The sequence below is a fragment of the Hyperoodon ampullatus genome, assembly GCF_949752795.1.
Source record: "Hyperoodon ampullatus genome assembly, chromosome: 6".
NCBI classification, from domain to species: Eukaryota; Metazoa; Chordata; class Mammalia; order Artiodactyla; family Ziphiidae; genus Hyperoodon; species Hyperoodon ampullatus.
Genome location: NC_136919.1, coordinates 44952300 through 44966292, shown reverse-complemented (window position 1 = coordinate 44966292; position 13993 = coordinate 44952300). Strand labels below are relative to the sequence as shown.

At 41.2% G+C, this 13993-nt stretch overlaps 1 protein-coding gene across 1 annotated transcript in view; it reads right to left on the bottom strand.

Annotated features, from left to right (window-relative positions):
• The window catches only part of FRMD3 (FERM domain containing 3), a gene marked incomplete at both ends in the record, with an annotated part of 305970 nt that overhangs the window by 92419 nt on the left and 199558 nt on the right, over positions 1-13993 (bottom strand). Inside the window, 2 exons of the mRNA XM_079705929.1 lie at positions 976-1099; positions 12992-13089. Coding sequence (XP_079562055.1) covers positions 976-1099; positions 12992-13089 — 222 coding nt within the window. The remainder of the gene's footprint in view (positions 1-975; positions 1100-12991; positions 13090-13993) is intronic.

Below are 13993 nucleotides of genomic sequence, written 5' to 3'. Positions count from 1 at the left end.
TTTTAATAATTACCAGAAGCGCAGAAGATGGGAGCATCTCAGCACACACAGTTCTTCATCCATACTTGTCATAGCACAGCCCAGGCTTGCTATGATTATCAAAATGAATTTTCTGTGATTTGCAGGGATCTATATTCTAGTTACAGATTAGAATACCTGAGTTACCTGGATTCCAAATTGGTGATGATTCCTATTCATGCTTCATTTCCCTCCTGGTAGCCTATGCAGAACAGAAGCATCACAATGCTCTAGGGCACAGACTCTAGAGCCAGGCTGCCTAGATTCAAATCCAGCCTCTGTCACTTGCTAGCTGTGTGATCCTGGGTAAAATGCGTAATCACTCTGTGCCTCAGTTCCCTCATCTGTAAAATGGGAACAACCATGACACCTATCTCCTATGTTGTTGAGAAGATTAAATGAGTCAATGTGCACAAGTACTGAGAACAGTGTCTGGTCCACAGTGAATAAATACTGTATGTGATTTCGCTACTCCTATTCCTCTGTAGTTATCAATCATCCTGGAGCATCACAGACAAGGAAAAGAGAAGCAGATGCTGAATCTGTCATCTTGAAAGCAGCTCAGCAAAGGAAACCTTGTCAATGGATTCTACTCTACTTGGAGTCAAAGCTTTCAGCAATGGCCACAGGAGGGGAAGAGGCAATGCAAAATTCAAAATAGAAAGGATTACTTATTTATCCTAGATTTCATGTTCAGAAACTCAGGGTTGTTAAAACCCAGAAGAAAATATATGGCTCTAATAACTGCTGATGGTTCATAAATAGCCACACAGGGGACCCCACATTATTGAGATTGTCACTGATGGAGGACCTTGACAGTGCCCAGAAATACTGACCTGCCACCTGAAAGAGTCTACCCATACATTACAAATATTCTTCACAACACGATTTCCACATTCCCTGCAATAAGAACACTTTCTCACCTCTATCATTTCTACAAATGTCTACCCTTATTACCTGAGTTCATTTTTATGAATTTCCACTATTTTTCTTTCCAGCTTCTGTGACTGCTTGGGGAAAATCTCGAACTCACTGATGTAATTCTCAGGATGCTCATCAGGATCATAGTCACCGAGCTCAGCTGTAACCAGAAAAAATAAAGAGAAAAAGAAAGGTTAAAAACAACAAGAGCAGTGTCCTTGTCCCCGCACTGAACCACAGCCTACCCCTGCCTCTTCAGGAGACCTTCCAACACTAGCAGCAATATGGCAACTTCTGTCAAGCCAGAAAGATAAACGTTTGGGTTGCTTTGGCTGTGTGGCTAACAGGGTCTTCGTGCTGTGGCCAGGTGTCAGGCCTGAGCCTCTGAGGTGGGAGAGCCGAGTTCAGGACATTGGTCCACCAGAGACCTCCCAGCTCCAGGTAACATCAATCAGCAAGAACTCTCCCAGAGACCTCCATCTCAACACTAAGTCCCAGCTCCACTAATGACCAGCAAGCTCCAGTTCTGGACACCCCATGCCAAACAACTAGCAAGACAGGAACACAACCCCACACATTAGCAGAGAGTGCCGAAAATCATAGTAAGTTCACAGACACCCCAAAACACACCACCGGAAATGGTCATGCCCACCAGAAAGACAAGATCCAGCTGCATCCACCAGAACACAGGCACTAGTCCCCTCCACCAGGAAGCCTACACAACCCACTGAACCAACCTTACCCACTGGGGGCACACACCAAAAATAATGGGAACTACGAACCTGCAGCCTGTGAAAAGGAGACCCCAAACGCAGTAAGTTAAGCAAGAGAAGACAGAGAAATACACAGCAGATGAAGGAGCAAAGTAAAAACCCACCAGACCAAACAAATGAAGAGGAAATAGGCAGTCTACCTGAAAAAGAATTCAGTGTAATAATAGTAAAGATGATCCAAAATCTTGGAAACAGAATAGAGAAAATACAAGAAATGTTTAACAAGGATCTAGAAGAACTAAAGAGCAAACAAACAATGATGAACAACACAATAAATGAAATTTAAAATTGTCTAGAAGGAATCAATAGCAGAATAACTGAGGCAGAAGAATGGATAAGTGATCTGGAAAATAAAATAGTGGAAATAACTACCACAGACCAGAATAAAGAGAAAAGAATGAAAAGAATTGAGGACAGTCTCAGTGACCCCTGGGACAACATTAAACGCACCAACATTCGAATTATAGGGGTCACAGAAGAAGAAGAGAAAAACAAAGGGACTGAGAAAGTATTTGCAGAGATTATAGTTGAAAACTTCCCTAATATGGGAAAGGAAATAGTCAATCAAGTCCAGGAAGCACAGAGAGTTCCATACAGGATAAATCCAAGGAGAAACATGCCAAGACACATATTAGTCAAACTATCAAAAATTAAATACAAAGAAAAAATATTAAAAGCAGCTTTTATAATATTTATATTATAAAATTAAATATTATATAATTTTTATAATATAAATTATATTATATTTTTAATATAAAAATATTAAAAGGGAAAAACAACAAATAACATACAAGGGAATCCCCATAAGGTTAACAGCTGATCTTTTAGCAGAAACGCGGCAACACAGAAGGGAGTGGCAGGACATATTTAAAGTGATGAAAGGGAAAAATCTACAACCAAGATTACTCTACCCAGCAAGGATCTCATTCAGATTCGATGGAGAAATTAAAACCTTTACAGACAAGAAAAAGCTAAGAGAATTCAGCACCACCAAACTAGCTTTACAAAAAATGCTAAAGGAACTTCTCTAGGAGAAGAGAAGGAAAGACCTACAAGAGAAGGCAAAGACCTACAATAACAAACCAAAAACAATTAAGAAAATGGTAATAGGAACATACATATTGATAATTACCTTAAATATAAATGGATTAAATGTTCCAACCAAAAGACCAATGTCTGGCTGAATGGATACAAAAACAAGACCCATATATATGCTGTCTACAAGAGACCCACTTCAGACCTAGGGACACATAAAGACTGAAAGTGAGGGGATAGAAAAAGATATTCCATACAAATGGAAATCAAAAGAAAGCTGGAGTACCAATTCTTATATCAGACAAAATAGACTTTAAAATAAAGACTATTACAAGAGACAAAGAAGGATACTACATAATGATCAAGGGATCAATCCAAGAAGAAGATATAACAATAGTAAATATTTATGCACTCAACATAGGAGCACAATACATACGGCAAATGCTAACAGCCATAAAAGGGGAAATGGACAGTAACACAATCATAATAGCGAACTTTAACATCCCACTTTCACCAATGAATAGATCATCCAAAATGAAAATAAATAAGTAAACACAAGCTTTAAATGATACATTAAACAAGATGGACTTAATTGATATTTATAGGACATTCCATCCAAAAACAACAGAATACACTTTCTTCTCAAGTGTTCATGGCATATTCTCCAGGACAGATCATACCTTGGGTCACAAATGAAGCCTTGGTAAATTTAAGAAAATTTAAGTCATATCAAGTATCTTTTCCGGCCACAACACGATGAGACTAGATATCAATTACAGGAAAAAAAAACTGTAAAAAATACAAACACATGGAGGGTAAACAATACACTACTAAATAACCAAGAAATCACTGAAGAAGTCAAAGAGGAAATGAAAAAATACCTAGAAACAAATGACAGTGAAAACACGATGGCTCAAAACCTATGGGATGCAGCAAAAGCAGTTCTAAGAGGGAAGTTTATAGCAATACAATCCTACCTCAAGAAACATCTCACAACAACAACCTAACCTTACACATAAAGCAATTAGAGAAAGAAGAACAAAAAAACCCCAAAGTGAGCAGAAGGAAAGAAATCATAAACATCAGATCAGAAATAAATGAAAAAGAAATGAAGGAAACAATAGCAAAAATCAATAAAACTAACAGCTGGTTCTTTGAGAAGATAAACAAAATTGATAAACCATCAGCCAGACTCATCAAGAAAAAAAGGGAGAAGACTCAAATCAACAGAATTAGAAATGAAAAAGGAGAAGTAACAACTGACACTGCAGAACTACAAAGGATCATGAGAGATTACTACAAGCAACTCTATGCCAATAAAATGGACAACCTGGAAGAAATGGACAAATCCTTTGAAAAGCACAACCTTCTGAGACTGAACCAGGAAGAAATATAAAATATAAACAGACCAATCACAAGCACTGAAATTGAAACTGTGATTAAAAATCTTCCAACAGACAAAAGCCCAGGACCAGATAGCTTCACAGGCGAACTCTATCAAACATTTAGAGAAGAGCTAACACCTATTCTTCTCAAACTCTTCCAAAATATAGCAGAGGGAGGAACACTCCCAAACTCATTCTAAGAGGCCATCATCACCCTGACACCAAAACCAGACAAAGATGTCACAAAGAAAGAAAACTACAGGCCAATATCACTGATGAACACAGATGCAAAAATACTCAACAAAATACTAGCAAACAGAATCCAACAGCTAATTAAAAGGATCATACACCATGATCAAGTGGGGTTTATCCCAGGAATGCAAGGATTCTTCAATATATGCAAATCAATCAATGTGATACACCATATTAACAAGTTGAAGGATAAAAACCACATGATAATCTCAATAGATGCAGGAAAAGCTTTCGACAGAATTCAACACCCATTTATGATAAAAAAAACTCTCCAGAAAGTAGGCACAGAGGGAACTTACCTCAACATAATAAAGGCCATATGTGATAAACCCACAGCCAACATTGTTCTCAATGGTGAAACTGAAACCATTTCCACAAAGATCAGGAACAAGGCAAGGTTGCCCACTCTCACCACTATTATTCAACATAGTTTTGGAAGTTTTAGTCACAGCAATCAGAGAAGAAAAGAAATAAAAGGAATCCAAATCAGAAAAGAAGATGCAAAACTGTCACTGTTTGCAGATGACATGATACTATACATAGAGAATCCTAAAGATGCTACCAGAAAACTAATAGAGCTAATCAATGAATTTGGTAAAGTAGCAGGATACAAAATTAATGCACAGAAATCTCTTGCATTCCTATACATTAATGATAAAAAACCTGAAAGAGAAATTAATGAAACACTCCCATTTACCACTGCAACAAAAAGAATAAAATACCTAGGAATAAACCTACCTAAGGAGACAAAAGAGCTGTACGCAGAAAACTATAAGACACTGATGAAAGAAATTAAAGATGATACAAACAGATGGAGAGATAGACCATGTTCTTGGATTGGAAGAATCAACATTGTGAAAATGACTATACTACCCAAAGCAATCTGCAGATTCAGTGTAATCCCTATCAAACTACCAATGGCATTTTTCACAGAACTAGAAAAAATTTTTTCACAATTTGTATGGAAACACAAAAGACCCTGAATAGCCAAAGCAATCTTGAGGGGAAAAAATGGAGCTGGAGGAATCAGACTCCCTGAATACAGACTATACTACAAAGTTACAGTAATCAAGACAGTATGGTACTGGCACAAAAACAGAAATATAGATCAATGGAACAGGATAGAAAGCCCAGAGATAAACCTAAGCACATATGGTCACCTTATCTTTGACAAAGGAGACAAGAATATACAATGGAGAAAAAACAGCCTCTTCAATAAGTGGTGCTGGGAAAACTGGACAGCTACACGTAAAAGAATGAAATTAGAACACTTCCTAACAACATACACAAAAATAAGCTCAAAATGGATTAAAGAGCTAAATGTAAGGCCAGACACTATAAAACTCTTAGAGGTATACACTGATGTGTATAAAATTGATGACTAATAAGAACCTGCTGTATAAAAAAATAAATAAAATAAAATTCCAAAAATAAAAAAACTCTTAGAGGAAAACATGGGCAGAAGACTCTGACATAAATCACAGCAAGATCCTTCTTGACCCACCTCCTAGAGAAATGGAAATAAAAACAAAAATAAACAAATGGGACCTAATGAAACTTCAAAGCTTTTGCACAGCAAAGGAAACCATAAACAAGACGAAAAGACAACCCTCAGAATGGGAGAAAATATTTGCAAACAAAGCAACTGACAAAGGATTAATCTCCAAAATATACAAGCAGCTCATGAAGCTCAATATCAAAAAAGCAAACAAACCAATCCAAAAATGGGCAAAAGACTTAATTAGACATTTCTCCAAAGAAGATATACAGATTGCCAACAAACACATGAAAGGATGCTCAATATCACTAATCATTAGCGAAATGTAAATCAAAACTACAATGAGGTGTCACCTCACACCGGTCAGAATGGCGATCATCAAAAAATCTACAAACAGTAAATTCTGGAGAGGGTGTGGAGAAAGGGAACCCTCTTGCGCTGTTGTTGGGAATGTAAATTGATACAGCCACTATGAAGAACAGTATGGAGGTTCCTTAAAAAACTACAAATAGAACTACCATATGACCCAGCAATCCCACTACTGGGCATAAACCCTGAGAAAACCATAATTCAAAAAGAGTCATGGACCACAATGTGTATTGCAGCACTATTTACAATAGCCAGGACATGGAAGCAACCTAAGTGTCCACTGACAGATGAATGGATAAAGAAGATGTGGCACATATATACAATGGAATATTACTGAGCTATAAAAAGAAACAAAATTGAGTTATTTTTAGTGAGGTGGATGGACCCTGAGTCTGTCATACAGAGTGTCAAGTCAGAAGGAGAAAAACAAACACCGTATGCTAACACATATATATGGAATCAAAAAGAAAAAAGGGTTCTGAAGAATCTAGAGGCAGGACAAGAATAAAGACGCAGATGTAGAGAATGGACTTGAGGACACGGGGAGGGGGAAGGGTAAGCTGGGACGAAGTGAGAGAGTATCACTGACATATATACATTCCCAAATGTAAAATAGATAGTGGGAAGAAGCTGCATAGCACAGCTTGGTGCTTTGTGACCTAGAGGGTCACACCACCTAGAGGGGTGGGATAGGGAGGGTGGGAGGGAGATGCAAGAGGGAGGGGATATGGGGATATATGTATACGTATAGCTGATTCACTTTGTTGTATAGCAGAAACTAACAGAACACTGTAAAGCAATTATACTCCAATAAAGATGTTAAAAAAAACCCAAAAAACAAGAGCAGGGTGTACACGGAATGGCTCCCACCACCCAAAAGAAGATCATGGAACAAGCTCACCCAACGAAATGTGTTTGTATCCATGGAAAGACCACAGCCTGAGTGTCTAGAAGGTCATATTCTAGTTCAGATTTAGCTGTGTGTGCTTGGGCACTTGCCGAACTCTCTGGGTCTCATTTTCTTCATCTATACAATAAAGGAGTTTAAATCATTGTTTTTCAAAGAGGCACTATTAGCATTTGGGGAAATGAACAAGAAATAAACAATTCTTTATTGTTTCAGACCTTCCAAGGCATGGTAAGACATTTAGCACCCCTACCCTTCAGGTACTAAGTGCTGGTGGCACATCCAGATATTATGACCACCAAAAATGCCTCCCAATGCTTCCAAATGCTCCCCACAATAGGAGGTGTTACCACCTGTAGTTGGAAACCACTGGGTGTTCCTCAAGTTTCCTTTCACAGTTAATTTTCTGAGTTGAGGAATTCCCTGGCTGGAGCTGCTCGCCCTGATATTTGTGCAGGTGTGGCTCAATCAATGAAAAATCATAACATAAATGTACCCAAGAGGATTGTACTTTAAAATAAATGGATTGCTCTTCAAATTAAAGAGTGTGTATCAAAGTATGGCTGAGCATCCCAGATTAAAGTTGTTGCCAGGTTCTAATATAGGGTACGTCCAGAGGGTCTTTAAGGGTAAAAAGAAATGCCTGCACATCTCTGAGCACCCAGAGGGTCTATGAGAAGATGGACCTAGGATATGCATTGAGCAGAGCCTGAAGCAGCAAAGGTGATGCTCTTGCAGTGGGAATACTTTGTCCTGATTCCACAAGCTTGCTAAGGGAAATGAGCCAGAAGGGGCAAGTATCTCAGGAAGAAATGGCCCAGGAAAGTAGATTAAAGATGGTGGGAAAATGGTACTGAGGAACTTGATCACCAACATGACTTTGAAGTAGATAGAAATCAATATGCCTTAAGCACATCTGCAAAATCACATCCAACTCAGTAATTTGTATCTACTCTCCCTCATTGTTGAATCATGTAATGACTGTAAAAGGATAAAACTGGGAGGAAAGCAAAGCTCTTTAAAGCTTCTTAATAGAGCTCAAATTACAGAGTTCTGAAAACAACTGAAAATGTATACCACAGGAGGAAGGACTTATTTTAAGTAAAATAAGATCCAAAATGCCATCAGCCATAGAGGGGAAACTGACTAATTTGATCATATCAAAATAAAAATATTTCTGTTCATTAAAGGACATCATAGTCAAAATAATAGGTAAGTTGAAATAACATATTTGCAAAATCTAAATCTGACAAAGGCTAATATCTAGAATAAAGAAAGAACCCCTACAAATGTATAAGTACATGGGCAGGAATTCCAATAGGAAAATGGTCAAGGAATATCAACAGCCAATTCATAGAAGGGGAAACCCAAAGGCCTCATGTATGGAGAGCTGCCCAAACTCATCAGTAATGAGAGCTGTGCAAAACAAAACTAGAAGATGTCACTTTACACCTATGAGATTAACAAAAAGTTTAGGAAGCCGGATGATTCTATGTGTTGGCAGGGACATGAAGAAATAGAAGTGCTTGTACACGTCCAGAGATTCTCGGTGCACGCGGCTCTTCTAGAGAGCAAGCTGGGAGTATTTAGCCTAATATTATTACCCAGCAATCCATTTCTGGGCGTATATTCTAAAAACTCTAGGTGCAAAAAGAGATATGGGGCAACTTGGGTGTTCATTATTGCTGGGAGCAGTAAATAGCACATGGGCAATGCACCCTACTGGATACTCTGTAGCAATTAAAAGCAACAAAATAGATGTATACCCAGAAATGTGAATAGATTCCTCAGTGTTCTGAGCATAAAAAGGAAGGATTAAATGAGTTCTATAGCCCCATTTAATTTATGAAACTTAAGAGTATATACACACAAGACAATACTAATCATTTTATAAGGATGTATGCCAAGTCAAAGATATACATGAACCCAGTTGTTGCCTTTAGGAACAGAAATGGAGAATAATGAAAAAAGGGAAATCAATCAATCAATAGATGGGACCAGTGATGAAAAGTGAGCCACAAACTGGTGATTAACTCAATCTAAGTTTCAAAAGAAACACACATAACACACCTACACATACACGCAAACACACACACATACACATGCCCCTGTGAGCTGGCTATGGACCCCAAAATTTAGGGGATGGTATAACCCAGTGCCTGCTTTTCCACAGGGCATGGACCACTGATATTAAACTAGGCCATGTCCGATGCAATGTCACCTTGCACAGCTGACAGGTGGCGTTGTTTGTGCTTGTTTTGGGTGGGCATTTCTCTTTCCAGGAAAACTTGTCAATGGCCTTGTACTGCTAAACACAGCAAATAAGTAGAGCCTGGCAAATGCCAGCAAACTAGAGAAGAAATGCCATGGAAACTGCACAGGGTTGCTGACAAGGTAAATGTCGACGCCTCCCCTATCACATGCCCAGCTTTCTTGTTCCTTAAAGCTTGTCTTTAACTCTGACTTCCCCTGAAGCAAAAGGCCGTTTATAAATGATTAAGGACCTCTAACTTCAAATTTTGTTTTCCATAGAGGAGTTGGGTAAGGAGCCTGTGGTTCTCTCTCCCACATGTGACGATGAGGGTAAAGTTACAACAAATAACATACAGTACATGGGATGGCTTGTGAGAATTTAAATTAAGGTTACATTAAATTAAAATTAAAGAGAATTTAATTGTCAGCAAAATCCAGGAGTTGAAGCAAAAGGATGATCAGGTGATCAGGTGATGGTAAGTACAAAGGGCAAGCATGACAATGGCATTTCCCCTGGTTTGGAGAGGACTCACTCCAAAAGAACTTGAGATACAGGACGTTACAGCCCCAGGGTCAACTCCTTTGGGAACCTTCCCTGACTACCCTTGCTGAGTGGGGGGCCCTCCTGGGTTCAGAGCAGGGACCCTGTGTGTCCCTCTGTTTAGACATTAACACATCATCACAGCTTCCTGTTTACTTGTCTGTCCCCTTCCCCCCACAGGGACTTCACAGTGCACTGGCCTGCCACCTAGGAGCTCTTCAATAAATGTTGAGAGAACACATGACAAATACATGGATGAGGTAGTGAAACAACCACTCTTTCCCAAGTATAGAAATAAAGCATACATTGGTGCAATTTAGGCAAGCGCCCTAGTTCACTTAACATATTTAGTGGAGAACTTACTGTGTGCCAGACACGGGGATACTGCAGTGAAAAAGACCCCAGAGTTCCACTTCCATGGAATTTAGATCCTACTTAAGGGGCAACGTATAATAAGCCCCCAAACAACTCAACAAGATAATTTCAAATATAAGTGCTTAAAAGACAACAGAACAGAGGCATGAGAAGAATGATGTGCAGAGAGAGGCTACTTTAGTAGTCCAGGAAGACTTCTCAGAGGAAGTGACATCTGAACGGAGTTCTGAATATCAAGACGGAGCCACAGACCCACAGGGATTGGACACACCAGGCAGGGGAGATAAGAACAGTAATCCTGCCATATTGCTGTTTTGTAGAAGGAACAGGAAAGATATTTGTATCAAGAAAGAACATAAATAGGTTCCTAGGGTTTCATGTGTTTGTTTTGCAATTGGTATTATGAAGACAATGCAAAGCATGTATTGAATATGCTCATTGTATTCAGTGGGTACAGGTGGCAAAACTCTGGGTGGCTGCCTGTTTTATACACTCAATATTCTGAAGCTTAAAACATGCTCCTTCAAAGAGTGTTAGCAAACAAGGGGCCAGTAAAAAGTCACATGTCCTCTGCTTTCTAATCATTTACTCCACATTCCCTATCACTCTCTGTAAGCGTAAGCAGTTCTGACAAAGCAGATCTTTATCTGCATTTGTAATGATCTCTAGAGCTGCTGTAATACCACCCCGAGCATCAGAGAACTTGATGAATCCAGCTTTTACTGGATTTGCTACAAATGGTCCATGGACACTGCTGCATTTTAGAGCTGAAAGGTTTTCTTGAGGTCTGTCAGTTCACTTCCAACTCTGCTCTCTCGACAGCATCTGTGAGTATGGTCAGTGATAACAGCAACGAGGGATAAAATAGGTTCCTGATCATCTGGATGGAGGCTTTGTGGTTTTATTTCAAACATAAAACAGGATGGAGAGTTTTCCCATTACAGATCCATATTGAGCTTGTCCTTGGACAACTGACCATGATTCACTAATGCCTAAATGCGTCCTGAAATCCTCATATGCCAGTCTGTTGCTTGGATTAGTATCGATTCGCTTTTCCCTCATGGAAGACAGTGCACCCTAACTAGGAACGTGCAGTCTTCACAGGGAAGAAGAACTATGGGGTTTGAACCTTCCTTAGCTCTATATAAGAAAGGCAGCTTTCAGAAGCACACACTCCACCTTGGGGCAGATGGAAGGACTATTTCCCATCAGGCTATCACTGTCATTCTAACTTTAAACTTGAGTATCTCCAAGGGTTTTAACACCACTGCCAAAATCTGCTGAGCGGCACTAGGTTCCTCCCAGCGGATGGGGAAAAGCAACACAGATAGACTTCAGAATTCTCAGAGAGCACATACACCTGGAAACAGGGTCCTAGGAACTATTTCACAGCACAGAGCATCCCATGGGGACAGTGGTGAGTGACAGTGAAACCCCCAGGAGAATGATGGGTGTCTCTCTTAAGCTGTGAATGAAGGTTGGAATTGTGATCAGACAGACGATTGTCATGATCCACTTATGACCCCATCATAAGCTCCTTCATTATTTCAGATCCTTTATAAGGGTGACATGCTCACTTGGTAATCTCTCTCTCTCCCCTTGTCCTCACCTGCTTCCTTCCTTCTCCCCTCCAGCCCTCCTCTCTTCTCCTAGTTCCCCTCTCCACCCTCCCCTTCTCTCATAAACACGTCATCAGCATTCATGCTACAAATGGCTGGAACACCTGAGTCCCTCCAAGCAGGCCCTGCTGCCAGCTGCCTCTCAGCTGACCCAGTGACCCAGGAGTCACTCTTCACTTGGGTCCTGGGCCCGTCCCCATGACGATGCTCTGCCTTGGGCTCTGGAGACAGCCTTCTCTCAAACACTTTTTTCTTACAGGTCGAAACATCCAGAAGCTTACCCTGGGTCCTCTATGCTTGCTGCTTCCCAATGCCCCACCTTCTGGGGCTTGTTCAACACTGAGAATGAGTCTCATGAAATTGTCACACAAGTATGACCACCTCATTCAATATATGAAGACACCGAAGCTTAAAGAGTTTAAATCATTTGTCTATGGTGAAATAACCAGGAAATGGGAATTCAGGTTCAAACTGCAGAATGACAGGCTGTGAGCCTGGTGATCTCCTCACCATATTCCGTGACTAGAAAAGCTGAAGCATTAGATACAGTGCACATATATACACATACTACTCATGTGAATACATATGTATAAATGCTTTGATATTTCACTTCAAAGGTTTGAAAGGACACCTCTTTGACACCTACCTTCCTGGACATAGATTCCCCGCTCAATATACCCATCACGCCCCACACCTGGTGGTCGGAGCTCAGAGCACAGAACACCCCATATCCCTTCAGAGCTTCTTATAAAGTCAAGCATTCCAGCCCCTTTGAAACAGAGAGTCTGAGCTCTACCTCGGGGCCTTGAGGACCTCCATTCTTGCAGAGGCCCCTGTGACCACTGCAGCCCAGCCTTCCACCAGGACCCCAGAGGCTTGGGAGGGAAGGGGAGGTGGGGGTCCATTGCTAAGTACCCAGCCCTGCCTGGCCTCAAACCATGACACGGGCTGGATGGACACAGGCTGGGGAGGAGGGAGTCTCTGAACAGCCAAAGCTCTACCGTCCAGTGCAATGGTGGGGATGGGCAGCCGTGGCCACACTTACCTTGGACGATACAGGCACCCAGGTAGGCAGCATCTGAAAAGGAGCACAGCAGTCGACCGTGGAAAACATCTCTTTTAATCTGCAGGTACAAAAGGTACCTGCAATGCAAAAGGAGAAAGAGTCGCCCTAAGTTTTGGCCGAGGCCTGGAAGAAGTGGAAGGATTGCTCATGCTTCATGCACCTGGGTCACCAGAGTCCTACCCAAGCCCCTCAGAGGGCAAGGAGAGGAAAACTGGGAGGAGCCCCCAGAGTTCAGAAAACCTGAAGTGTCTGCAGCAGCTTCCAGAGCTGTGTGGCTGGCCCTTTCCAAAGAGATACAGGAAGGATGGAGGAGAGCCAAAGGCCTAGCAGCCACCGTCCCTGGCAGAAAGTCCCACACAAGGACAACCACAGCCACTGTCACCACCACCAGCACCTCAGCTACAGGCTGCCCAAGCTCTCTGTGTAATGAGGACTCAGGAATCGGACTCAGTCTACAGAGACTAGTCCCGGGGGCAGACAGACTCATGTTAATCAATCTCAAGAAGACTTGGTTATGAGGCCAGAAAGCCAACTTATTCACAGCACGAACGGTCATCTGTTTAGTGTCCTCTCCGCTTCTCCAGGGATGGCAAACAGATGGCCTCAGGGCCAGACAAACCTGTTACTGAGTGAAACAGGCTGTGGTAAGGGGGTCGGGAAGCAGAACAGAGGGTGCTGGCTCCCACGAAGGGGTCAGCTGCTGTGCAGCTCCAGCGTCACGGCAACGGGTTTAGAAGTGAAATCCTTTGAATTTTAAATGTTGCAGCAAACTCTATTTTTGAAAACACTGGAGTGCCAAATGAAAAATACGCGTGGGCCTGATTCAGCTGGGGATGGCGGGTGGGGTGGTGGTGGTGTCAGTTTACCACCCCTGGCTCAGGCTCATCTTGTCACTGTCCCCTCTGTTCCTCTACGCTGATCACGCCCTCTTCAGATCTCCTCCTATGTCTTTGCAGGACTGATTCTTTCATTGAAGGCTCA